Source organism: Drosophila sulfurigaster, chromosome 2R (assembly GCF_023558435.1).
Source record: "Drosophila sulfurigaster albostrigata strain 15112-1811.04 chromosome 2R, ASM2355843v2, whole genome shotgun sequence".
NCBI lineage: Eukaryota > Metazoa > Arthropoda > Insecta > Diptera > Drosophilidae > Drosophila > Drosophila sulfurigaster.
This window is the reverse complement of record NC_084882.1, coordinates 20,155,046-20,179,965: the sequence shown is the minus strand read 5'-3', so window position 1 is coordinate 20,179,965 and position 24,920 is coordinate 20,155,046. Positions and strand designations below refer to the sequence as shown.

The 24,920-nt window shown below is 37.9% G+C and overlaps 10 protein-coding genes across 11 annotated transcripts; 2 read left to right on the top strand and 8 right to left on the bottom strand.

Annotated features, from left to right (window-relative positions):
- LOC133836734 (myb-like protein Q) lies at positions 1–3,563 on the top strand. The gene is made up of 2 exons (XM_062267324.1): positions 1–84; positions 1,968–3,563. The coding sequence occupies exons 1-2, from the start codon at positions 1–3 to the stop codon at positions 3,096–3,098; spliced, it is 1,215 nt and encodes a 404-aa protein (XP_062123308.1). The 3' UTR covers positions 3,099–3,563.
- Positions 3,564–4,117: 554 nt separating this feature from the next.
- Positions 4,118–6,788, top strand: LOC133836733 (uncharacterized). The gene is given in 3 exon segments (XM_062267323.1): positions 4,118–4,898; positions 4,963–5,513; positions 5,516–6,788. Coding segments are annotated over 3 exon segments (1,494 nt in total). The 3' UTR covers positions 5,678–6,788.
- A 555-nt stretch (positions 6,789–7,343) lies between these two features.
- On the bottom strand, positions 7,344–8,894 carry LOC133836217 (zinc finger protein 501). The gene is made up of 2 exons (XM_062266584.1): positions 8,655–8,894; positions 7,344–8,595 (listed from the first exon to the last, which is right to left on the bottom strand). Exons 1-2 carry the CDS (start codon positions 8,787–8,789, stop codon positions 7,549–7,551), a joined length of 1,182 nt encoding a protein of 393 aa, XP_062122568.1. The 5' UTR covers positions 8,790–8,894; the 3' UTR covers positions 7,344–7,548.
- A 93-nt stretch (positions 8,895–8,987) lies between these two features.
- Positions 8,988–10,767, bottom strand: LOC133836216 (uncharacterized). Its single transcript, XM_062266583.1, has 2 exons — positions 9,657–10,767; positions 8,988–9,592 (listed from the first exon to the last, which is right to left on the bottom strand). The coding sequence occupies exons 1-2, from the start codon at positions 10,732–10,734 to the stop codon at positions 9,405–9,407; spliced, it is 1,266 nt and encodes a 421-aa protein (XP_062122567.1). The 5' UTR covers positions 10,735–10,767; the 3' UTR covers positions 8,988–9,404.
- Positions 10,768–11,717: 950 nt separating this feature from the next.
- LOC133838522 (uncharacterized) lies at positions 11,718–13,117 on the bottom strand. Its single transcript, XM_062269648.1, has 2 exons — positions 12,019–13,117; positions 11,718–11,953 (listed from the first exon to the last, which is right to left on the bottom strand). The coding sequence occupies exons 1-2, from the start codon at positions 13,073–13,075 to the stop codon at positions 11,778–11,780; spliced, it is 1,233 nt and encodes a 410-aa protein (XP_062125632.1). The 5' UTR covers positions 13,076–13,117; the 3' UTR covers positions 11,718–11,777.
- A 1,352-nt stretch (positions 13,118–14,469) lies between these two features.
- LOC133838372 (uncharacterized) lies at positions 14,470–15,864 on the bottom strand. Its single transcript, XM_062269445.1, has 2 exons — positions 14,756–15,864; positions 14,470–14,693 (listed from the first exon to the last, which is right to left on the bottom strand). Exons 1-2 carry the CDS (start codon positions 15,810–15,812, stop codon positions 14,509–14,511), a joined length of 1,242 nt encoding a protein of 413 aa, XP_062125429.1. The 5' UTR covers positions 15,813–15,864; the 3' UTR covers positions 14,470–14,508.
- A 788-nt stretch (positions 15,865–16,652) lies between these two features.
- On the bottom strand, positions 16,653–18,126 carry LOC133838461 (uncharacterized). Its single transcript, XM_062269578.1, has 2 exons — positions 17,026–18,126; positions 16,653–16,958 (listed from the first exon to the last, which is right to left on the bottom strand). Exons 1-2 carry the CDS (start codon positions 18,026–18,028, stop codon positions 16,774–16,776), a joined length of 1,188 nt encoding a protein of 395 aa, XP_062125562.1. The 5' UTR covers positions 18,029–18,126; the 3' UTR covers positions 16,653–16,773.
- Positions 18,127–19,205: 1,079 nt separating this feature from the next.
- On the bottom strand, positions 19,206–20,739 carry LOC133837626 (uncharacterized). The gene is made up of 2 exons (XM_062268455.1): positions 19,541–20,739; positions 19,206–19,476 (listed from the first exon to the last, which is right to left on the bottom strand). The coding sequence occupies exons 1-2, from the start codon at positions 20,595–20,597 to the stop codon at positions 19,292–19,294; spliced, it is 1,242 nt and encodes a 413-aa protein (XP_062124439.1). The 5' UTR covers positions 20,598–20,739; the 3' UTR covers positions 19,206–19,291.
- An 87-nt stretch (positions 20,740–20,826) lies between these two features.
- Positions 20,827–22,591, bottom strand: LOC133837625 (uncharacterized). Of its 2 annotated transcripts, none has more exons than XM_062268454.1 (3): positions 22,504–22,591; positions 21,253–22,352; positions 20,827–21,189 (listed from the first exon to the last, which is right to left on the bottom strand). In XM_062268454.1, the coding sequence occupies exons 2-3, from the start codon at positions 22,298–22,300 to the stop codon at positions 21,023–21,025; spliced, it is 1,215 nt and encodes a 404-aa protein (XP_062124438.1). In that variant the 5' UTR covers positions 22,301–22,352; positions 22,504–22,591; the 3' UTR covers positions 20,827–21,022. The 2 variants fall into 2 exon arrangements, with proteins under 2 accessions (XP_062124438.1, XP_062124437.1); XM_062268453.1 differs by having other exon boundaries at positions 22,437–22,579.
- A 495-nt stretch (positions 22,592–23,086) lies between these two features.
- LOC133836584 (uncharacterized) lies at positions 23,087–24,649 on the bottom strand. Its single transcript, XM_062267161.1, is given in 3 exon segments — positions 23,087–23,318; positions 23,320–23,423; positions 23,486–24,649. Coding segments are annotated over 3 exon segments (1,305 nt in total). The 5' UTR covers positions 24,591–24,649; the 3' UTR covers positions 23,087–23,222.
- Between the last annotated feature and the right edge of the window lie 271 nt (positions 24,650–24,920).

Here is a 24,920-nt window from a genome sequence, read left to right as displayed (position 1 = left end):
ATGTATGAAGATGAAGATGAGGGGCGAAAACGGAGACGAAGACGCGGCGGCACATCCTGCGGCTCCTTCAACTTGTCATTGCGTGTAAAATTATGTCAACGCTTGTCAACTTTTATGTGCCGCCGTCGAAGTTGCCCCAAGTGCCACATGTAGTGCCTTTGAGTGCGCATTGAGTGAATGAATGAAAGTTTCTTTAGCCCACCCAAAGTGTTCATGCTTCTTTCGGTTTGTATATGTGTGTGTGTGTGTGTGTGTAAGTGTCGCCAGCATTTGTTATTGACTATGCAGAAAACGGCATGTGGCAGTTGCAGCTTGCCAAAGACAAAGTGCCTCCTGCCGCAAAAGGCCGCGCAACAAAACTTTTTAAATTTAAATGTGGAATTTACCTCTCACTCTTTTCCCTCTCTCTGTCTCTGCCCACACATACAGTGTTTAACAAACACACACGCGGGCGGATAACGCGTGTCTGTGTTGCGCTTTATTTAAAAACTTTAATATGGCAAGTTTTAAAAAGGCGCTGCCACTGCCACGCCCCACTCATTTTGCAACGCATTAGCGCACAGCTCTCGCTTTCTTATTAAAACTTATGCTCACTTTTTTCCAAATTGTCCCGGCTAATTAGCTTTCTTCGTCGCGCAGTTCCCTCTCTCTCTGTCTCTCTCTATTTTCTTTCTCTCTTATTAATACCCAGTGAAATGCAACTCCAAAGCGAGTAGCCGAAAGAAATATCTCTGAGAGTAAAAAACAATTTAAAATTATGCATATTTATTGTCCTGATTGCAATTTGGCATCTTGTAAATGTGTTTATTAAGATATTTAAGCACTTTCTCTACAGCTATAATTTTATTGCTGCACGTCTACTTTTGCATGCCATTTTATGATTGAGCGTGTGTTTGTCTGTGTGCATGTGCAGGGTATGTGCTAGTCGAGCAAGTTGTTGCCATCCTTTTTTTTGTTGTTTTCCTTTTTTGGGCGCTGCTTCATTTGCAACGTGCTGACTGCAGCTTGGCTGGCAACTCGGCTCGTTGCCGAATTAAATAAGTTTTACACGCCACTTGATGCTGCCACGTCTGCCACAGCAGCAGCAGCAGCAGCAGTAGCAGTGGCTGTGGCAGCAATTGTAGCAGCCGCATCGATGCATGAAATTTCGCTTGGCCTCGCTTGGAATTTATCTCATCTGGATAATGTCTAAAGGACTTTGCTTTACTTTCGCCAGTCCACAAATCTGCTGTATATATGTATGTATGTATGTCTGTGCAGTTTTGTGAGCGTGTGTGCGTGCTTTATGTCTGTGTAAAGTGTAACAGTAGCTTGAAGCAATTAACGAAATTACTTTTTTCTCTTTTTATTTCCATTAATATTTTTCACAATTTTTTACAACTTTGTTCTAAGCACTTGCAACTAATCAATTAGTTAGTAAAAATATATATACATATTTATTAATCCAACTCCAGAGACACGCCCACGACTCGTGTCTCTCTCCTACCCACCCGCCCCGTAAAACAAACTGACGCACCACTCAAAAACTAAAAGAAAAAAATAAAATATAAAGCAGAAGACACCAATACAGTAATACTTGAACACACACAGTAATAAACTAACACACATACAAGTTACAGATAAGCAATCAATTTATATATATCTCATACACGACTTATATGATAAGTATCTACTCTTTTCCTTTTTTCGTCTCTTTTTACGCTCTGAAATTTCATTTTCCGATAACAACCACCACCACCAACCACCACCACAACAACAACAACAACAACTGGGCCTAACACACATTAACACACACCCAACACGCACCACCAACCGACAACAACAACAACAACAACAATCAATTGCTATATGTTTAAACCAACAACCAACAACATGCACACCAACAACACGCACCACCAACAACTACTTTCAATCACAATCAGAGCGTGCCAGTGCTGCGCACATTTGGCGGCCATCACATCGCGTAGCGGGAACTGAATGTGGCCAGCACCACAACATCATCAGCAGCCACAGCAGCATCCGCAGCCGCATTAGCAACAAATTGCTCGTCGTCAGCGACGAGCATTACGACACCAACCGGCACTCCACCATTGCCGCCGTTGCCCAACACTTTTATTGCGATCAAAACGAAGAACGATAATGGCAGCAATCACAGCAGCAACAGTCTGACATTGCACAGTGGCAGCAATAGTTTCAAATCGAATGGCAACGGCAGCAGCAACAGCAACACACACCGACGATCACCGAATGCACAACAGCAACAGCAACAACAACAACAGCAACAACCACCGCCTTTACCCATGAAAAATGGAGCCAAACAGCAACAACAACACAACTCCGATTCGCATTATCAACACTTGAACTACAACATGACGCATCTGCAACACTTTAATTCGCTCGATCATCAGCAGCAACCACATCAATTCCATGCTGTGCGCAGCAACAATACGCTCGATCGGAAGCAACTCAAACAGCAGCAGCAACAAACGGATGTTGGAAGTGATTATTGCACTCAGATCAATCCGCATTATTTGCAGACCTTCGACAGTCTCGATCCCGAGCATTATAGCGTGGCAAATCTACATTCGCATCCGCATACGCATCGTAGCCAGTCAAAGTCACAGATCTATAGTTACGGCAGCAGCGGTACCGCCAGCGATACGTCACAGCAGCAACATCAGCAGCAGCATCCACACTATCACAGCAGCAGCAACATAGCACACATTGAGCACCACTATCAACAACAACAACAACACAACAGCCACCCTCACCAACAGCAACAGCAGCAGCAACAACAGCAACAACACTCACACCACCAACACCACAGTTTGAAGCACACAAAACATAGCAAGGGTCACAAGAGCAAGCATAGCTCTAAGAATAGCAAGTCGCAAGATGACTTTAAAGCGCTGCACAAGCAGCAGCAAAAGTGCAGCAACAGCAGCAGCGGCAACAACAAGCAGCAACAGCAACAACAACAACAGCAGCAGCCACATTTGAAACGCAACGGCAACAATCAATTGCTGTCACAGCAACCGCCACAACAGCACTATTCCAGCTCCAGTGATAGTTTACCATTTGATAATAACTATTATTAAAGCACACAACCAGAAGCACACACACACACTTACAGACCACCAATTTAAACACACACATACTCACCTCAATTGTTGTCTCAGCTGCAAAATTGTTGTTGCCGCACATCCACATCAATTGCACCCACATACACACAAACGCATACAAACACACACATGCACACTTACGCCCACTCAAATGCAATTTTCGATTTGATTATCATTTAAGTTGTGGCATTAAAATCGTAGCATACTTTGAAGCGCCAAAACAATTGCGTATACGCAACAGCTTGAACATCAACAATTTGTAGCATACTTTTGTGCGCCCCGAATAATTGCGCTCTCCATACACACACATACAAACACGCACACACACTGCTGCTCTGTGCTGTGGGCAGCTCGGTTTTGTGTTGTTGTTTTATTCAAATATTTCACAACAAAAAACCAAAAATCCAATACCAGAAAATAATATATAAATATATAATATTACATTAAAAAGAAGAAACCGGAACTTAGCTTAAATGAATTAGAAACATAAATAGTCTATACAAATAATTTAGCTGGTAGTTGAATTTCCAAATATGCAGAGCTCGCAAATGAGTTGAAACATTATTACGATTATTATTAACACTTAACATATACGCCATAAGATCAGCTATTAACAAAGTCGATAACAAAAACAGTTAAAAAACAAAACCAAGAAACCAAAGATGAAAGTTAAATGATTAATTGTTCAATGTGGTCATGTGTATATAGCAATGCTAAGCGTAACTAGTTATTATGTATTTAAGATATGGCTAGAGCATTAAGTATTTACCCCATTTACCCCATTCACCCCCAAGCCCCTCCCTCTTGGCCCCTCAGCTCACCAACAAAAAAAAAGTCGTTCTAGATACTTTTTTGAAAGACCCTTGGCTAATCAGATTTTATTTATTTATTTCATTAACAATTTGCTTGAAATATCTGCCAACAACTCGTACACAACAACAACAACAACATCAACCACAACAACAACTACAACAAATCCCACAACACATACATACATGAACACAAAACAGTCGTCAACAGTTGCCAGCGCCAGCGGCCACGATGAACTCGGCAATCTGTTGTGGCAACAGGAAGCCACCGAATTCATTGAGCAATTTCCCTGTGCTGCCGCCGCTGTTCATACTCAACACTGTCCTGTGCCGCCCATCCGCCATTGCCACGCCCATGGCCATGGACATGTGCGCGGCGGTGGCGAATTGCTGTCGACACAGCAGCGACATCAGCGTGACATGTTTAGCGGTGACCTGGGCATACCGGAGATTAGCACACACGTCGGCAGTGTTGTGCACACCTTTGAAACGTTGGCGCTGCAGCGTCGACTCGCCGAGGCCGAGCAGGAGCGTGACCGTGAGCAGAGTAAGTATGAGCTGCGCACGAACAACCAAAGCAACAGCAATATCAACAGCAACCAAAGCAACGGCAACGTTCACACGAGCCAAAGCAAATACAGTCAAGTGAAACGCAAGTCGCAGGAATTGCGGCAGCGGGTGCAGCACATGCAACGTCAAAAGCAGAAGCTGCAGGCACAGACATTGGCACTGGCAAAGGCACAACATTGCATACTAACCAGCAACAACAACGTCGCACAGCAACAACATCCTGCACCTGGCAAGCTAACAAACAGTTGCAGCACTCAGAGTCTGGCCAACCAATTGGCCAACTTGCCTCCAATGGCTGCCACCACGGCACATTCCACCGAACATTTGCAGCCACTGTACGGCGGCATTGCAGCCGAGGATTATCGCAAGAATCTCTTTGGTACGCTGCTATCGCAACGTCAGCGAGCTCAGCAACAACAGCAGACCAGCGAAGACGAGCTGCAGGATGAGGCATACATAGTGAACGCGGCCTTTGACGAGATATTTGCACGCTACGACGACGAAGAGGGGGGAGGAGGCAAGTGAAGAGCAGGAACTGGCCACCAGTCGCACCTTCACCAACACAATTACGAACACCGATGACTTGTACGACGACGAGCATATGCTGGTCAGTCTCAGCGAACTGGACGATGATGTATTTGCCAGCCGAGCTCAAACAGCTTCGACCACGCCCACCACAGCCGGCGCGGGGCGTACGCCAAAGCACAGTCATCCGGCGTTGCAAAAGTATCCGGCACCAGCGCCACCGCCACTTCAACAGCGCTCCAGCACGCTGACCAATCTCTTCGAACGCCTTAAGAGCAGCTCGGGGGGCAGCGGCAAGCGCACGAATTCGGAGCAGCAGCTGCAACAAGCGGCAGCAATGGCTGCGGTGGCAACACCAACGCCGCTGCACAAATATGCGGCACAGCCGCAATTGAACGAAGACTTTAATCGCGGCTCGACCCTGAGTCAATCCTTTGTCCGGCAACTGAAGCGTGTGTCGCACAAACAGAAACGTGCCCCCCCCCAGTGCCGCCGCCCAAGCCGCGTTCCAATGTGGCGCATGTGACGCCGCTGCGCAATGCTCTCATCTTTCCCAAACGCTCTAGATCGTCCAATGAGCTGCTGCTCGACGATCTCAATGTGCAGGCTCGTAAGTATTTCCGACGGTCGGAGCATAGCGCAGCGGTGTAATTGGTGGAGCACCCTGTAAATAAATCACCCTGTTTTGCTCACCCTTCGCTCCCACACTCACCTCATTTTGTCGTTGTTATATGACTGAAATTCCGACAAAACCAACAACAAGAAAAAGACTTTCGAATAACTGTTTTATTGCTTCAATTCTTGGCAGAGGCGACGCTCTTGTAGACTAATTGTATCCCTGATTCCCCTCGACCACGACCCCGAAAACGACCCGATAACGATAACGATCGACACAGCTGAGGATTGAGCGCAGTTTGTCCCGCCGCCCGCCCGCCATACATGATGAACAACTCTTTCTCAAATGCGAAAAATTTCCCAAAGATTTTTAATGCGCCATAAATTGGACTTAAATTTGCCAGCACTCATAAAAATCAACTAATCGAATCAAAAAAATATTATTAAGAAATGTTTACAATTCACATTTCACTGAAATCTTTAATGCGTACTTTTCGGAGCATCAGAAAACAATAATTCTATGCAAGTCCGAAAATTGTGCTATACAAATTTCTGTGAAATTCGAATAAGACCTATTCTGAATTACCATTTCGCTAGAATTTCATAAATCGAAATGAACTTCGCAACAGGTCGAGAACAAAGCAGTTGAGCAGTTTTTAAGAGAAAATCAAATAAACCATTTAATATACATATACATATATATAAAACAAAAGTTATATATAACCACATATTGTATAAGATACAAGATGCATGCAAATCAAATTATAAAACATCCAATATCTTTATATATAAATGTACAAAATCGCAACTTTTCAAATCAAATAACAATTTTGTGCCCTAAACGTAAAAAAAAAAATATTAAAGAAAGTGCATGTTAAGTATATGTAATTTTTGTCAACAAGAAAAATTCATGATGAAATCAAATAGAATATATATATATGTATATGGGAAGTTTGCATTATAATAATACAAATAACTTATTGATGCAGCCAAGTGTATGGCACTTTACAGGCATTTATGTAATTACCATAATCTGTTGTAACTTGTAGGCTAATTAAACCCCCAAAAAACTAAAAGGAACAAAAAAACATAACTAATCCTTTATGTGCATGCAATAAAAACCAGAAAAATATTTATTTTGTTTTTGTCTTCTTATTGGCCACAAATTATGGGCAAACGTATGGAAGGTGTCGAATTTGAATTGAATTAATTCTATCTAAAATTAATGCTAACTAAAAAACTTGGCAAGAGTTCAACTAAGCAAAGAAAAATTTGGATTGCGCTTTGTCAGCAGTCATATACATATTTAATAAGGATTCACAACAATAGTGAAAGAAACAATTCTCGAAGTCAATAGGTTTTGAAATGAAAGTAAGTAAGTATGGTTATTATTGAGAAAAGGATTGTGTTGACCATTGAATGTCGATGATAGTGTGTTACAAATAGAATGCTTTAGGGACATCTACTCATACTGCAATTGGAAGAAGTATCTACAAGAATTTCGACTGAGATATTATCTATAGCTTTTAAAAGAAAATTCGTTCAGTGATGGGTTGGTATAAAAAAAAAGATTTTCAGAGCAGTTAATGCATAGAAATTATGTTAATTAAGAGGTTTAATTGTCGTAGAAATGACAATTATTGAATTTGTACTGAAATTGTTTTAAAAATGATTTCGTAAGTGCCGAACATATAGATGCCAATCATTCAAACTATTCAAATTAGTTCTGCAAAAGTATCGAAGAACGTAATAATAGAGAGCTTTGCCAGCAGGCAACTAATGAAGGGGCAAATAAGCTTAAAAAAAATGGACAGAAAGCACTTACTCAATAAAGCCGTCAGCATATTCACTGGACTCGTTCAAGCGTTAACAGTAGATGTTTTCGGCAATAATTTACTATACTACAACTAAGAGACTTCCTCATCGCCGCGTATCGTCACCTCGGAGTCCACAATACACGGCTTCAGCTCGTGCTTCTTCAACTGCATCAAGCGACTAAAGGTTTTCTGACAAAGAGCGCAACGATGTCGCCGCTCCCCCGTATGAATGCGTTCATGGGTGCGCAACACACTCAACTGAGCAAAGCTGCGATCGCAATGACTGCAGGCATAAGGACGTTCTCCAGTGTGCGTGCGCTTGTGCAGCTCCAGCAGATAGACGCGCGAGAAACTGCGCTGGCAGAGGGTGCAGGTGTGTGGACGTTCGGAGGTGTGCAGCGCAATGATGTGGCGGCGTAGATTGCTGGACTCGACGAAACCCTTGCCACAGTATTCACACTTGTATTCCACCAGTTTGAGGTGTCGCTTCTGATGGCTGACAAGCGCTCCATTTGTTTTGAAGGTCTTTGGGCAAACGTCACAGGCAAAGGGTCGCTCTCCGTTGTGGAGGCGTATGTGCATTGCCAGGCTGGCAGCAGATTGCAGGCTCTTGCTACAGTAGATACAACGATGATGGGTCACTTGAGGCTCTTCGTTACTTATGACATTACAGCTATGTCGCTGCAGATTTATGCTCTGGGTAAAACTGTGTCCGCAATGCTGACAACTGCAGGTTTCGACGGTAGGATGGGCTTTATCTAAGTGGCGCTGCAGCGTTGCAGCCTGCTGAAAGACTGCACCGCAGTCATCACAGTTAAAAATGGCAACAGCAATTCTTTGCTGCACTGTTGCAAGAATTTTCTGTTCTTTCGCGTGGGTTTCGCACTCTTCATATAGCTCCACATGCTGACTTGGATCATATTCTATGATATCATTCATATCATCCTCAGAATTATGCTTTACCGACTCCTTGTCAATCAAATCACTTGTTGCATCAATGCTGCAAGAAGCTTCTGCTTCACTGTGGCGCAGCAATTGTTCCGTTGCAGCGCATTTGTCACGAAACTTGGCTGCGATTAGCAGCTCCTTTGTACACTCTTGGCACAAATACTTAGGAAACGCGTCCGTCTTGTCAACCTATTAAAAAAATATAAAATAAATATACTAAATGCAATATAAACAATCCAAGAACTCACTTTAATGTCGCCACAACGTTCAAGTAGCGTGCATAAATCGGTTTGCTGTTCCTCCACATGCTCATAGACATCAACCATGAGCTCGTCTTGCTTTAGGCACACGCGGCACAGTAAGTCACTTTGCTCTTGAGCCATATTCCATTATTTATTTATTAATAATTAGTTTCAAATTTGCATCGCTTACAAAATGCGGGAATGCTGTTTGTACTACACGTTATAGGCAACAGCTGATTGCTGAGTTGTTATCGATAACAAGAAAGGTCACAATTGTTGGCGGATTATTGAAAATATTTACTATTTTCAACTTATAATTAAATAAATAAAAAAAATATAGATGTATTAAATAAGAAAAGTTGAATAAGTTTATATACATTTGTCGAGCAATTCTTTATTTGATATTCGTAAATTAAGTAAAGAGCACAAAAGCAAGAATGGTCACCTTAATAGAGCTGGCGAAACATCGATGTTCTTATCGATACCACATCGATGTTTTTGAAAAAAGTTACCAAGCGACATTGTAATAGTTACGCGGGAGAAACAAATGGATACAATAAAGTAAAAGATTAATTTCTTTTAATTGCAAAAAACTTAGTGTAGTTGTACAATTCGGGATAATTTTAGTGCTTTAAAATCAACCATAATTAATGAGCTTCTAATAATGTAAGCATGATGAATGCATTAACCGTTACATTTGTAGCATGTGCGTAAATGTGTGCAAAATAAGCAATGACAAATGACTTCAATTTTTTATTACTCAAAATCGTCAAAGTATCCCAGATGTAAATAACGAGGTAAGTTGTGTCGAACTTCCGCCAAATATTCCTTATAATTATAAAAAGTAGATCTCAGCTCTTTGTCTTCAATCATATCAGACAGTGCAAAGTCGCCATTATGAAGCGCAACAAAGAGAGGCAAAAAAGATGTGAATAAAAAGAAATCTAAGGGAAAAGAGCAGCAATTAATTAATGAAATAGAAACATTTTTCAAAGTTTTTTTTTTTACCCAAATATTTGTGCCGGAAAAGCTGCTCACGAAACTTGACCAGAGTGGGGATTTCGCCATCATAATTGATTTTATTCAATGTCTCGATAAACTTCGAATAATAAAAGTAGACAATCTCATCGCGATGGTTTTGTCTTTGCTCCGGAGACAACAAACTATAGATGGCATAAAGAATGTCATTGGCCATGGGTCCCACATTGCACATCTGAAAGTCGAGAAGCATACAGTCCTCCAAATGTCCTGTAGTTTTATTGTGTTTAAACATCATATTCCTCAAATGAAAGTCGCCGTGGCACAAAACATAGTATGCATCCTCTTGAGGATTCACTCGATACTCTCGGAAAGTGTTTATGCAATGCTGCAAGTAAGTGGGACGTATTTTTTCAAAATATGGCTTATAAACTCTCAGATCCGGCTGAGAGTCCAACATTTGCAGGAAAAAGTCCATTCCAGTTGAGAACAGGGGTTCCTCTGTAATCTTGGGAAGTTCCATCAGGCTGTGCTTGCATTTCTCCAACAAATCAGGTTCCTCTTTGTTCAGTTTGTAACTAACAGCATGCCACTTTGCTAGTTTTGTAAAGGCACTGTGGACCTCCTCTATTGTTGGCTGGCGATCACGGACCACAACATAACCCTGGGGCAAAAGATCCTCAAAGACCATTACCTGCCGTGGCTTCAAGCTGTGATAAATACAGGGCACGTATAACGAGGTCTCATCCCCAGCTTCTCGCAAGATCTCCTCAAATCTGGGTAGTAACTCTGTGTACATTTTAATCTCTGTATCGAAGATGTGAGATTCATCCAGCATATCCTTTTTGTGCCCATCTTTCTCGGGCATAGTCTTGATAATCAGCGACTTGTTGAATTTTCCCTTTGACGTCTTATACTCGACCGTTACTCGGAACATAACACTTGCATAATGATCTCCTTTGCCGCTAGCGGGTGTTATCTTTAAAGCGATTACTTCGACATTCTCATCGCTCTCATGGCTACTCAATATCTCTTTTACATATTCTGCATCCAGCCAGCTGGGTGCTTCCAACTCATCTAAGTTGTACGATTCACTGTTTGGCGGCATTATTATTTAATTTGACTGCTTTCAGCTGTAAGACGCAACTCAATTGCATAGCAGAGGAAAGATCTCATATATACGCTAGTTTTCTGTTTTGTTAAGGCTTATCTTTATAGCTAATCTAAATAACCGAGATATTGTATATCCAGATTTGTGCTTTATCATTGAAACATTCAACAAGTCATGATTACATTCAGATCAGTCAGATCTTGTATAAGTATGGTATATATGTACATACGTAATGAAGAAATATGTATTTCCGCATCATTTTATGAATGAGTAAATAGTAATATTCCTAATTTATTATATAATTAGAACACTCAAAACTTATATAGACGGGATACTGAATACTTATATTTCATATTATATATGTCCATATGTGTATATTAAAATACACAATTTATTTTATTTAGTTTTAAAATTAGTAAGAAAAATAAATTTTGTAGTTACTGTATATATTATTTTATTTAAATTTCTTTTGGCATATAAAATACATACAAATATAGTTTTAAAAGGTTTCAGAGCATTTAGTTAAGCGAAAAGCTTTCGAAGCGAACCTATTCAAGTGAATCGCATTATAAGTACTTTGCTCCCTAGCTACCTCAACAATCGTAAACATACACTTGTTAACACACATATTTAATTTGTTTGTTTATATTATATTAACCAAGAGACAAATTGATTAAGCGTATCTTGGCAGCGTCTGGTCCCAAGCAGTGAGATTATAAAAGCTTAGAAAAAGCCTTACAAATTTGTTTATAATTTTATTTAGTTCCATGCCTCAGTAAAAACTTGAATCGGACTTGATAACAACAGCTTGTTCAGCAAAAATTTAATGCAAAATCATCGTGTGTAGCTAGTTGGGCACGAGCCGAACAGAATCGGTGTGCAAACATTGTTATGAATGCTAATTATATAGCTGATTAAAAACAAATCAAAGAGCAATTAACTCGTCATTATTAAAAAGCGTTTTCTTCCTCCAAATTCTCGATATATCAATCTTATACTCTTATTACTCGTACTTTTTATTTTTAAATATTGTGTCTTAACTACTCGAAATATCCCACATGCACCATACGAGGGATCAGATATTCCAATTCCTCTTGGAAGTCCTTTTCGGCAAATAGTGCACGGCGTTTCTCAGCATCTTCCAAAAAATCTGCTGGATCGTTTCCTTTGCGCATATGATTAAAGGTTGGCAAAAATGAACTCATCAAAAAGATATCTGTTGCGGGGCAATAATAAACAAAATTAGTATTTGAATAACTTCTGGCATTTTCATTAACTTACCAATATATTTTTTTTCATGTAACTGTCTACGGAATTCAACCAAGCTGGGCTTCTTTCCCTGGTATCCAATTTTTGCAAGGGTGTTTGTGAAAGTCGTAAAAAAATAGTAGATAAATTCATCACGTTTCTCTCGACGCTCTTCGGGACCAAGGAGCATGTAAATCGAATAGAGCACATCGTTCGTCAAAGCTCCCACGTAGGACATCTGAAAGTCGAGCAGCATACAGTCGGTTCCCTTGAACATCATATTCTTTATATGGAAATCTCCGTGGCACAAAACGTAGTATGTATCGTCTTTTCGGTTCACACGATATTCACGAAGAGCTTCTACCCAGCGTTGAATTAATTTGTCTTTCAACGGTTCGAAGTACTTGACATACTGTCTTAAGCTGTCAACGCTCTGCAGGGTTTCCAAGAACGTTGGGAATCCTTTTGTAATAACTTCTTGCTCCAAAATATTTGGCATTGTTGTCAAATCGTATTGTAATGTATCAAACAAGTCAGATTTTTCTTGTAGCAGCTTGTAGCTAACTGCTTGCCATTTTGCCAGTTTTCCCACTGCGGATTTAATCTCATCTATGGTAGCGGGTCTTTTACGAACCACATCATATTTTTGTGGAACCAAATCTTCAAAGACCATCACTTGACGCGGCTCTTCAGTGTGATAGATGCACTTGGCACAAAACGTTGTCTTATCACCTGCTTCAGCTAGTATCTCTTCGAACTTGGGCAATACTTTCGTGTACATTGTGATCTCCGTAGGGAAAATGTGCGAATCACCCAAAAACTCCTTTTTATGGCCTTCCTCTTCGGGCATTGTCTTAATAATCAACGACTTGGAAAATTTTCCCTCTTTTGTTGAATATTCGACAAGCCCCCGGAACATGACACTCGCATAATGATCTCCTTTAGCAGTGGCTGGAGATGTTTTGAAGTCAATCACTTTCACATTAGCATCGTTAAGGTGCTTAACTAAAACATCTCTGAAGAATTGATCATTCAACCAAGCGGGAGCTTCAAGCTCATCCGCATTAAAATTGTCAATGTTTGGCGTCATTTTAAAATATGTCTCTCTTGTGCTGACCGCTTGAAATTCAGAAACAACTGATTGCGACTCTTGCTTCACTGTGTTTTTTATACAAAATTTGACGGGTTGTATTAAGCTTTGTAAGCATTACTTTTCAAAGTTTTCGATCTAAAATTCGCAACGATAGTTATCGAAAGCTTTTGAAATGATCTTTTAAGAGTGAGAGTACGTCGTGCGTGCATGTGAACTTGATTTTTATACTCTATCATAGAGTATATGGGGCTAATTGAAAACATAATTCTGAAATACTTTTGCTTATAAAAAGTTATTGTCAATGGCAAAATATTTGAATACTTTATTTAAATTTAACAATATTGCAATTAACAATATAATTTTTTCTCTATTTGTGAGGTGAATGAACTTTTTCTATACGTATTCTTACACTGTAAAGAAGATATCGAAGTGGGGTATGTGCTTTTATAGTATTCATTAAATTTAACTAACCAAACAAGTGTACCAAAAGCTTTTAAAATACGAAAGTTGCTAAAGCTTTGTCAATTAATGTTGATCATGCTGACTACTAAACAAAATGCTTGAACCAATTGCAAAATAATTATCAAACCTCATTACCCAAAGTCTAGCCGCGAGATACCAATTAATTAACACACAAATATATAACATGTACACATACATATATCCTAGAGAATAATTATGCGGGAACAGTCGTCTCAATCTTTGAACCTGATTGTAAATAAATTTGTTGTTGCTAATTTCAAAGGTAGAAAAACTACAATACTCGATTGTAAGAAAGCTCCAGTCAACTATGGTCGACTGTGAAATACCCGTTACCCGTTGTAACGAAAAAATACTTAAATATACCAAAGGCAATATTTTATATATCGAAATTGGCGTGACGGACATCCAGACATTTTCTTGGCGTTGATGCTGATATTACATAATATATACTTTACGGGGTCGGAGTTGTCCCCTTTTACAGGATAAATAAAGTTTCTGTACGCACAAAGTTATTATAATACCCTTCTATCCTATCATTGACGGGTATAGAAAGCATGTCTCTATAAATGTATGTGTGGCTTCAATAATTTCATCATAATAGCAAATAGAAAAGTAATCCTACTGAGCGCTATCAGAAACAACCGCAAACATGGATCAACCTGTGTATACTAGAATCCAAAATAATATATAATATATCTTTCTATTACCGTAAACAGGAAGAAAAGCTTAAGCGATGCAACAATCGATATTCTTGGATTTTAATTTCCAACATTTATCTTAGGATTATTTTTATTTAGGAAAAATACAATTTTTTTATCAATCCACACAATTTTATTATAAATATTCCTAGAAGATTATCTTCTACTAAAATGTTGATAGTCTTAAGGTTGTCTTTAAAGTTTGTGCAACAAGATATAATAACTTTTTTATATATTTCATCCCAGTATTTATTCTAACTGTTCGAAGTATCCCAAATGAAGCATACGAGGCAAAAGATGCTCCAAGTCGTCAAGATACTCCTTGCTGTGATATAACTCACGACATTTCTCAGTATTTTCCATGAATTCTGCTGGATCCTGTCCGTTACGCATATGATTAAAGATTGGTAAAAATGTACTCATCAAAAATATTTCTGCGAAACAAAATGCAAAGAGTTAGTATCTGAGAAATGGGTAATTCATATAACCAACGTACCGGAATATTTTCTGTCAAATAACTGCTTCCGAAATTCAACCAAACTAGGCTTCTTTCCCTGATAACCAATCTTTTCTAATGTATTTGCGAATGTTGTAAAATAGTGGTAGATAAGTTCATCATAGTTGTCCCGACGATCCTCAGGATTAAAGAGCATGTAGACCGCATAGAGCACGTCATTTGTTATAGATCCTACGTACGACATCTGAAAGTCGAGCAACATGCAGTCGGTGCCCCTGAACATCATATTTTTTACATGGAAGTCTCCATGACAGAGTACATAGTAAGCATCTTCTTGACGATTCTCTCTGTATTCACGTATTATATTAGTCCATCGTTCAATCATAACATCTTTTATGGGTTCAAAATACTTGCGGTATTTTTTTAAACTTTCCACACTGTCCAGTGCTTCCAAGAATGTCGGAAACCCAGATTTTAGAATATCTTGTTCGAGGAAATTTGGTAATGTTGTGAGATCGTACTGCAAGTTATCGAACAGTCCTGATTTGTCCTTTAACAATTTAAAACTAACTGCCTGCCATTTAGCCAGTTTTCCCAACGCAGTTTTGATTTCATCTAAGCTTGCTGGTCTATTACGTATTACTTCATAGTTTTGGATAACCAGATCTTCGAAAACCATCACTTGACGCGGTTCCAGACTGTGATAAATGCAACGGGCACAAAACGTAATCTTATCACCTGCTTCAGATAGTATTTCCTCGAACTTTGGTAATATTTCAGTGTACATAGCGATCTCTGTGGGGAAAATGTGCGAATCACCTAAAAATTCCTTTTTATGTCCTTCTATTTCGGGCATGGTCTTAATTATCAAGGACTTAGAAAGTGTTTTGTTTTGCAGTGAGTAATCAACTTTAGTCCGAAACATGACACTTGCGTAGTGATCTCCTTTAGCAGTTGCTGGTGATGTGTTAAAGTCAATCACTTTCACATTAGGATCGTTAAGATGATGAACTAGAACATCCTTAAAGAATTGATCATTCAACCAAGCGGGAGCTTCCAGCTCATCTGCATTATAATTGTCAATGTTTGGCGTCATTTTTGTAGATATTCTTCGTGTGTTGCCGGTCTCGAATTCAGAAAATAACTAACAGCGAGTCTTACGACGCTCTGTTTTTATTCTATTTGCTATCACTCTTTATCTTGAGTATAACAACAATACTTATATTAATTTCATTCTTGTGTGCAATGCGAAATGATAGTAATCGAAAGCTTTTGAGTGAATCTTGAAGTGTTGATAGTAATTGATAGTATACAATCTAAATTTGTATACCCTTCCATATATGAATTTGAGAATGTCTTTTGAAACGTTTTATTCAATGTGAATATTTATAAGAAACTATCTTTGAAGTAACATTTCAATAATTTAAAATATAACATTTTTTCATAATTAACTTTCTTAGCTGAAAGTATTACATTTTAGCTACAACTTACTTTATTTGTTTTACCCCCTTGAATTATTGCACCGTATTATCCCCATTTAGGATTATTATTTTATTAATAAATAATTAAACAAATAACTTCAGCAATCCTCTTGGTGATACTGGTTATTCAAATTAAATAACGCCACTTTTGGTAGTACTTAACACCGTGGCAATATCATGCAATGCATTAGATACAAAAATCAAGTATAATATTGACTTCAAAATACCCTAAAACTTCAAATTGAAATTATTTTTCTTTAACAATATCATTTGTGTGGTTATATCTGATCGATAAGATTCTATTTATAATTAAATGTTTGCTTATTTGTCAGCAAGCAACGAAAAGCAATGTAATTGAATATTCCTCCTTTTACCTGTTGCATGCATTTGAACAATTCAGTTAAACCAACTTATTAAAAGTATGTTTTATTTTTTATTATTATTATATTATATTATTTAATTGTTGCATCAATTGCATGAAAGATACAGCTTTTTTAATATCACTTAAAAATACACCTTCCTTCTTATAAATTCACAAAATTTCTTTCCAAGCTTCATTCGCTTAAATATACGAATTCATTCTAATTGTTCAAAATATCCCAAGTGAAGCATACGAGACAACAGATTCTCCAAATCGCCAAGATATTCCTTGGTGTGATATAACTTACGGCGTAACTCTTCGTTTTCCATTAAGTCTGCCAGAGGCTCTCCATTCCGCACATAATTAAATATTGGTAAAAATGTGCTTATCAAAAAAAATTCTGCGAAATAAATAATCAATGTTAGTACTTAAGCTATCATTGCAAATTATTAATGTAGCTAACACACCAGTATATTTTCTGTCAAATATCTGCTTTCGAAATTCTACCAAACTAGGCTTCTTTCCTTGATAACCAATCTTCTCTAATGTATTTGCAAATGTTATAAAATAGTGATAGATAAGTTCATCAAGCTTATCTCGGCGATCCTCAGCACTTAAGATCATGTACACCGCATAGAGTACATCGTTTGTTATGGATCCTACGTAAGATAACTGAAAGTCGAGCAGCATACAGTCCGTTCCCCTGAACATCATATTTTTTAAATGGAAGTCTCCATGGCATAGAACGTAGTAAGCATCTTCTTGACGATTCTCTCTGTATTCACGTATTATTTTCACCCAGCGCGGAATTATAATATCTTTAATGGGCTCAAAATACTTGACGTATTTTTTTAAACTTTCCACACTTTTCAGTGCTTCCAAGAACATCGGAAATCCAGTGGTCATAATATCTTCGTCCAAGAAATTTGGCATCGTTGTTAGATCGTACTGCATTTTATCGAGCAATCCTGTTTGGTCCTTTAGGAGCTTAAAACTAACTGCCTGCCATTTTGCCAGTTGTCCCATTCCAGATTTTATTTCTTCTATTGTTGCTGGCCGGTTACGTATTACTTCATAGTTGTGGGGAACCAGGTCTTCTAAAACCATCACTTGATGCGGTTCCAGACTGTGATAAATACAGCGTGCACAAAAAGTAGTCTCACCACCTGCTTCAGACAGTATCTCTTCGAACTTGGGCAATATTTCTGTATACATGGCGATCTCCGTAGGAAAAACGTGCGTGTCATCTAAAAAATCTTTTTTATGTCCTTCCTCTTCGGGCATAGTCTTAATAATCAAAGACTTTGAAAGAGTTTTCGCGTGTGTTGAGTAATCAACATTTGCTCGGAACATAATACTTGCATAATGATCTCCTTTCGCGGTTGCTGGCGATATCTTATAATCAAGCACTTTTACATCAGCATCATTAGAATATTTAGTTAGAATATCCTTGAAGAATTGTTCGTTCATCTAGTCGGGTGGATTTAACTCATCAGCATTAAAATTATCATTAGTTGACGACATTATAGGTGCCAGTTACCGGGGCTAAACTCAACAAATAACTAATTGTGTATCTCCTGAAACTGCATATTTATTTCATCTTGAATCTTATCTGGATTTTAAAGCTTTTAATTTCAGTCTTAGGTGAAATTCACGTTTGCTTTTAGAAACTTCTGGATTAATCTGTAACTAGTAGGTAAGATATATGTGTCTGATATGCTAAATATATTATAAGACACAGCTTGCAACTTTACGGAAAAATGCAATTAATGTGCTAAACACATGTTTGACAGTAACACACCATATGAATATTAAGCAAATATAATGAATGTACATACAATTTGTCGATATTGTTAAGGTTGTTTTCATTGTAAATTTAGTAAAAAAAAAAACTAAAATAAGAGTATTTAAAAATAAGAACAAATATATATACATACGTATATTAATCACGGAAGCAATTCCATTTGATTATTTAGTTACATCTTGGAATTGATAAGTTTTGTAATATTTTGATAAGAATTATCAGGTAAACAAATAGATAGGTACTCCAACATTTTGATAACAATTATCAGACAAACAAACAATTACATACATTTGGATGTTTAAAGTATTATTCATAAAAACAATTTCCATTTACATATTCTAGTAGTGTTATCAATCTTAGCAGACCCTGTATTTAGTAGGCAGACTATTTACCTGAAGATTTTAAAACCCTGAAAGTATACAGCTTAATCTAGTCGACCTAAAAGTACGCTTATTCTCAAGAAACAAAATTGTAAACCACTTAAATACAAGTAAGGAAGCTATAATCGAGTGTGCTGGGCCGAGCACACTCGACTGTAGCTTTCTTACTTGTTTTGTCTGATAATAATAATATATGTACATATATATAATCTATTCCTCGCATAATTAATCAGGGTTTAGAGCTTTGTAAAATTGCTGATGTCATTATTTACCACTATACTACTATTTACGTGTTGTATTAATATTTGGTTACTTAAAGCTCTAACCAAAAATATATTAAGTATCAACAATTATAAAAGTTAACATTATCGGTCATGAACTTTAAGTTTGCAGAGGGTATGTCAAGATAATAGTTGGTTGTTCAAACCGTTTAATAATTGTTATTGCCATATGACAAAGCATAATCACAGAAATGAAACTACGTCCCAATATTTTTTATTGACTTTGAACGCTTGTATTATATTATAGATAAAGATAAGAGTAATACATTCATTCAAGCTGCTCAAAATAGCCTAAATGAAGCATTCGAGGTAGCAGATATTCTAATTCTTCATGAAAGTCTTTATCATCAAACATTTGAGCCAATTTTGTAGGGTCCGTCATCAACTCTCCAGGATCTTGGCCTTTTCTCATGCAATTAAATCCAGGCAAGAATATTGACATCAAAAAAATTTCTGTGAAAAGAAATTATTAATTTGATTTAAATTTAAACAACTTGAGCTGGAATTTTAAATTTACCATGATGTCTCCTTTCGAATAATTGCTTTCGAAACTCAACTAAGCTTGGCAACTTTCCTTGATAGCCAATAGTTTTTAAAGTGTTTGTGAAATTAGTGAAGTAAAAATAAATAAGCTCGTCATATCGATCTCGACGCTCTTCGGGGCCATAGAATAAATACATGGCGTACAATAAATCATTTGTCATAGATCCTACATAGGATATTTGAAAGTCCAAGAGCATGCATTCGGTTCCCTTAAACATCATATTCTTTAGATGAAAATCGCCGTGACATAAAACATAGTAAGCATCTTCTTGGCGATTCTCTCTGTATTCGCGAATAATTTCAACCCAGCGGCTCAAAAGAGTCTCTGTTAATGCCTCCAGATATTTGAGATAACCCTTTAGCTTATCATTCTTTCCAAGTGACTTGATTAGGTTTGGTAGGCTAGTCTTCATGAAATCCTGCTCGAGGTAGTTGGGAACTTCAGTCAAATCATACTTCATTTTATCGAACACTGTAGGATCTTCCTTGAGCAACTTGAAACTAACTGCATGCCATTTGGCCAACTTTGCAATGGCAGCTTTGATCTCCTCCAAGTTAGCTACTCTCTTCCGCACAACCGAGTAACCCTGAGGCACCAGATCTTCGAAGACCATCACCTGGCGCGGTTCAAGCGTGTGATATATGCACTTGGCACATAAACTTGTCTGGTTGCCAGCCTCACGTAGAATTGCTTCCAATTTTGGTAACACTTCTGTGTACATTGCAATTTCAGTTGGAAAGAATTTCGCGTCGCCAAGAAAGTCTTTCTTGTGACCTTCTTGCTCGGGCATTGTTTTGATGATGATTGGTTTCGAAAACTTTTCATCACCTATTGAATACTCAATCTCTGCTCGAAACATAATACTCGCATAATGATCTCCTTTGGCAGTGGCTGGAGATATTTTAAAATCAATCACTTTCACGTTAGGATCATTATGATCATGCGTTAGAACGTCTTTAAAGAACTGTTCATTTAGCCATTCAGGTGCTACCAACTCATCGGCATTATAGTTATCAATATCAGCTGACATTTTTGTGCGTGTTTTGCGTTGAATGATTATAAAAATACTAAAAAACTTGCAAGACTGCTGTCCCAATTTATATACGATTATATGTAGGTGGAGAGCTTTTTACTTAGCTTTTTAGTTGATAATTCTTTGCAAGCTTAAGTGTTGAAAATCTGTCCAAAATTGTGAAATGTGTTGGCGCCATTTTAAAATGTGCATTTCACATATTATGATAAAATCTTTTTTCGTATATATATCCATATTTATTAAACTGATTATGTCAAATATAGTATATTTATTTATTTCTTGTTAAAATAGTTCATATTCGTAAATATTGGAATTTAATAAATCTATTATGTTAGCCACTATTTGTAAATAAATCAATATTTGCTTATTTGAATAATACACGAAAGATTATTAATCATGGTTTTTTACAAAATAATGGCAACTTAATCATCATTAAAATATCCCATCTTTTGCATTCGCTCTAGATGAAATTCCACCTCGTCCTGATAATCCTTATCCTTATACATGCTAGTTCGTCGACGAAACGGATCAATGGCGTTCTTTCGCGATGCAATTTGAATAGGCAGAAAGGTTGTGAGAAGCATAAGTTCTAGAAATAAAATTGATAAACCGCTTAGATTTAAAATATTATTTCTTCTTCACTCACACTTACCATTGTATTTGTTATCAATCAGCTGACTCAGGAACTCTTGAAAACTAGGTGCCTTTTCCACACTACCAATTTTTTGCAAAGTATCAGCAAAAGTCTTTAAATAATGCGATATCAATTCGTCACGAAGTTTTCCACGCTCATCAGGGCCAAAAAACATGTACATTGCATAAAGGAAATCATTGACCAAAGGCCCCACATGGGAAAGTTGAAAGTCTATAAACATGCAGCTGTTATTCTTGAACATTAAGTTCCTTATGTGAAAGTCGCCATGACATAGAACATAATATGCATTCTTCTGAGGATTTTTGCGATACTCTCCCAAAGAATCCGCCCATCGTTGAATCAAGTGGCCTCGCATCGCTTCAAAGTGCTTTTTATACTTTTGTAAGCTTTCCACCTCATTTAGCATGTATATAAAGTTTGGTAGAGCGTTCGTGAGGAAGCTTTGATTCAGAAAGTTGGGAAGGGTAGATAGATTATACCGCAAGTTATCGAATAATTGAGGTTCTTCCGTTATCATTTTTTGACTAATTGCATGCCATTTGGCCAATTTCTCGAGTGCAGCATTAATCTCTTCTATGTTGGCGGATCTGTCACGTATCACTTGATAACCCTGAGGAACCAAATCATCAAACACCATCACTTGCCTTGGCTCCAAGCTATGATAAATACACGGCACATAGAAACTAGTATTGTCTCCTACGCTTCGCAGTATTGCCTCAAATTTGGGTAACACCTCGGTGTACATGGCAATTTCAGTGTGGAATATGTGTGAATCATCGACCATTTCTTTTTTTCGGCCGCCTTGCTCGGGCATGGTCTTGAGGATTAAAGATTTTGAACACGATCCATTGGAAGTTGTATACTCCACAAAAGCCCGAAACATAACGCTTGCATAGTGATCGCCTTGTGCACTTGCCGGCGACAACTTGAGATCATTTATTATTAATTCCGGTGCATTCTCATATTTGATTAATATTTGCGTGAAATATTCCGTGTTTAGCCATTCAAGAGCCTCCAGTTCATCTGGATTAAACTGGGATGACATTATTATTGACGACAATCGTTTATATTTGCAACGCGGGATGTTTGAGAACTCACTGAAAGAAATGCATTGAACGAATTGTATTTTATATCTGTATTTGACGCTTCAGAGCTTTCAGAGTAAATACAGAAAAACCCACAACATGACTAATAACAACAGAGAGCGAGAGAGCGACTTAATATTCGACAGTGAGAACCATTGAATACTTTCACTGACTAGAGCAGTAACACATTAAGATTTTATTATTTGTATAATGTGTTTAGTTTAACAAATTATCAAACATTACGCATATCCATATAAGGTTGTCTTGTAGATAGACTAAGAGAGGGAAAGAATTCAATTCAATTGTCAAAAACTCAACGAAAGACAAGTTGAGAGAGATAACAAGTGGCCCAGAGAGAGGGAGAGCAAGAGAGATTTTTGTTTTGTTTACAAATCATAACAAGTCCAACCATATTTGGGAGAGAACTGTTGCCGCTAAAGCTTTGATAGTGACCAAAACTTTGCCGCTCTCATCAGTAGGTATTATTTAGTGGTAGTTTGCCAAGCTTTTTCTTTATATGAATTATTTTGGTATATTTCGTATAGTCTATACAAAATATATTGCAAGTATATTGAAAATATTAAATGAAATCTTTTAAAATACTGAATATTATATGTTATATTTTTATAATGTGATGAGTTTAGTAATGTTACATAAAAGTAAATAGTTAACATAGTTAGTTCCTTAAAATAATATTTGACAATATCAATGAAGCTATAGAAATATTTGTATATTAAAAAGTAATATTTGTTTGATATTTTGTTTAATTTGGTTTTCAATATATATTTGTATTAGGATAATAAGAGTATAGAAATGTCTTAATAACTATCAAAATATATGCAGGTAATAAAGAAATATCACAAAAATAAAATGATTCAAACTTTACTGATCTGCATCAAGTAAACCCTGGTTGTTAAAGATAGGCAACAGTTTTCGTAGAACTCTTTGCGTTATTGGGTTGTTATAGCAACCATTTTTTAAAATTAATACCACGCTGATTCGTCGACATTAGAGCATTAAAGTCCGCATCTGCTGTTTCCACATTTCGCTGGACAGCAAAGACATTGAAGCTAGTATGCATAGCTGAAATTATATAAATTATAACATATACTATATAACAGAAATATATATTTCGTTAGGCTTACCATAGAATGACTTTTTCTTTAAATCCAAGTGAAATTTGTGGAGGCTAGGAATCGGCGCCTTGTAACGAAGTTTTCGTAGCGTCTCTGAGAAGATCTCGAAGTAGTGTTGAATGAGCTCCTCCTGATTATTCACATGAACATCGAACTCCATCGAGGAATTCAAAAAGTAGAATAGATCAATTGCTGGTGATCCCCAAGCTGCATACTGGAAATCGATAATGATGATATCCTCAGCTTCTCCGGTGGCCTTGTCGTACTTGACTAGAACATTGTTTGTCCAGAGATCACCGTGAGCCAAGACATTAACGCCCGGACAAACATCGAAGACGCGCTTGCCCAGCTCCATATAAATGGGAAGAAGGGCATTCAATTTATCGGCGTATTGTTCATATCCTGGCCATTGTGCGACACGTCTGCTGGCTGCCTGTAGCATGCCCAAAAAGCATGGCGCATAGTTGTCAGTGTGGCGATTAAACATGCCACGATCATAGGTCTCCAAGGCGCCACACTCTCGCTCATTGAGCACTGCTGATGTGGCATGCATTTTGGCCAATTTACGTAGCACTATTTTAGCCAGCTTCAGGTCTAAGCCTATCAGACGATCGGGCATTGTGAAGCCACGTACCCTGAGATCCTCAAAGATCAGCGCAGATCGATCATAGTCAACGGCCATAGTCTCTGCAAAGATTTGCTCCTCATCATTAATTTCCAGCAACAGTGCTTTGAGCTTTGGCAGGATCTGTTCATAGATGGACATTTCCCGATTGAATATATCGTAGGGCTCCATGGTTTTGCGTGAAAACTCATCGCTCTCAAACGAGGTCTTTACTATATAGTGTCCAATCTGCGATTTGCCTCGTGTTGTAAACTCCGCTTTGATGCGAGTCAAAACACCTCCATAGTTTTCGCCTCGTCCTAGAGCAGGACAACCATCCAAGGCTGTGATCTTCAACTTTTCATCGCCATAGAACTTGCGCATAGCATTGAGTAAATAGTTTTCTGTTAGCCAATCGGGGGCATCAAGAAAAATAGGATTCGATTCAGGAACCACTGGGATATGCTTTGGAATAGCATCGAGTGCACTTATCAGATCCGTAACCGACATTGTGAGAAAGTAATTGAAGTGAGCTTGAGGCGCTTGGTTTGTGAATGGGTTGGAAAATCTGGACCATTCGGGGTTTTATACATCGTAGCGGTTTGTTTGCCATATCGTATTCCTCTCTCAAGTGTAATTTATGCCCGCATAACATATGTCTATAGAAATGCAGATTAACTGTTTCCACAGCTGTAAACATAAGAGAGCGTGTCTACAGATTATCACTTTTATTAGTTCTCCCGCTTTCAGCTCGTACAGTTGACGTGTCCGTTTTTTGCTACTGCCTAATTGGGGCGGTATACTATACAAACGTAGCTTTTAATAGATATCGCTTAGTGT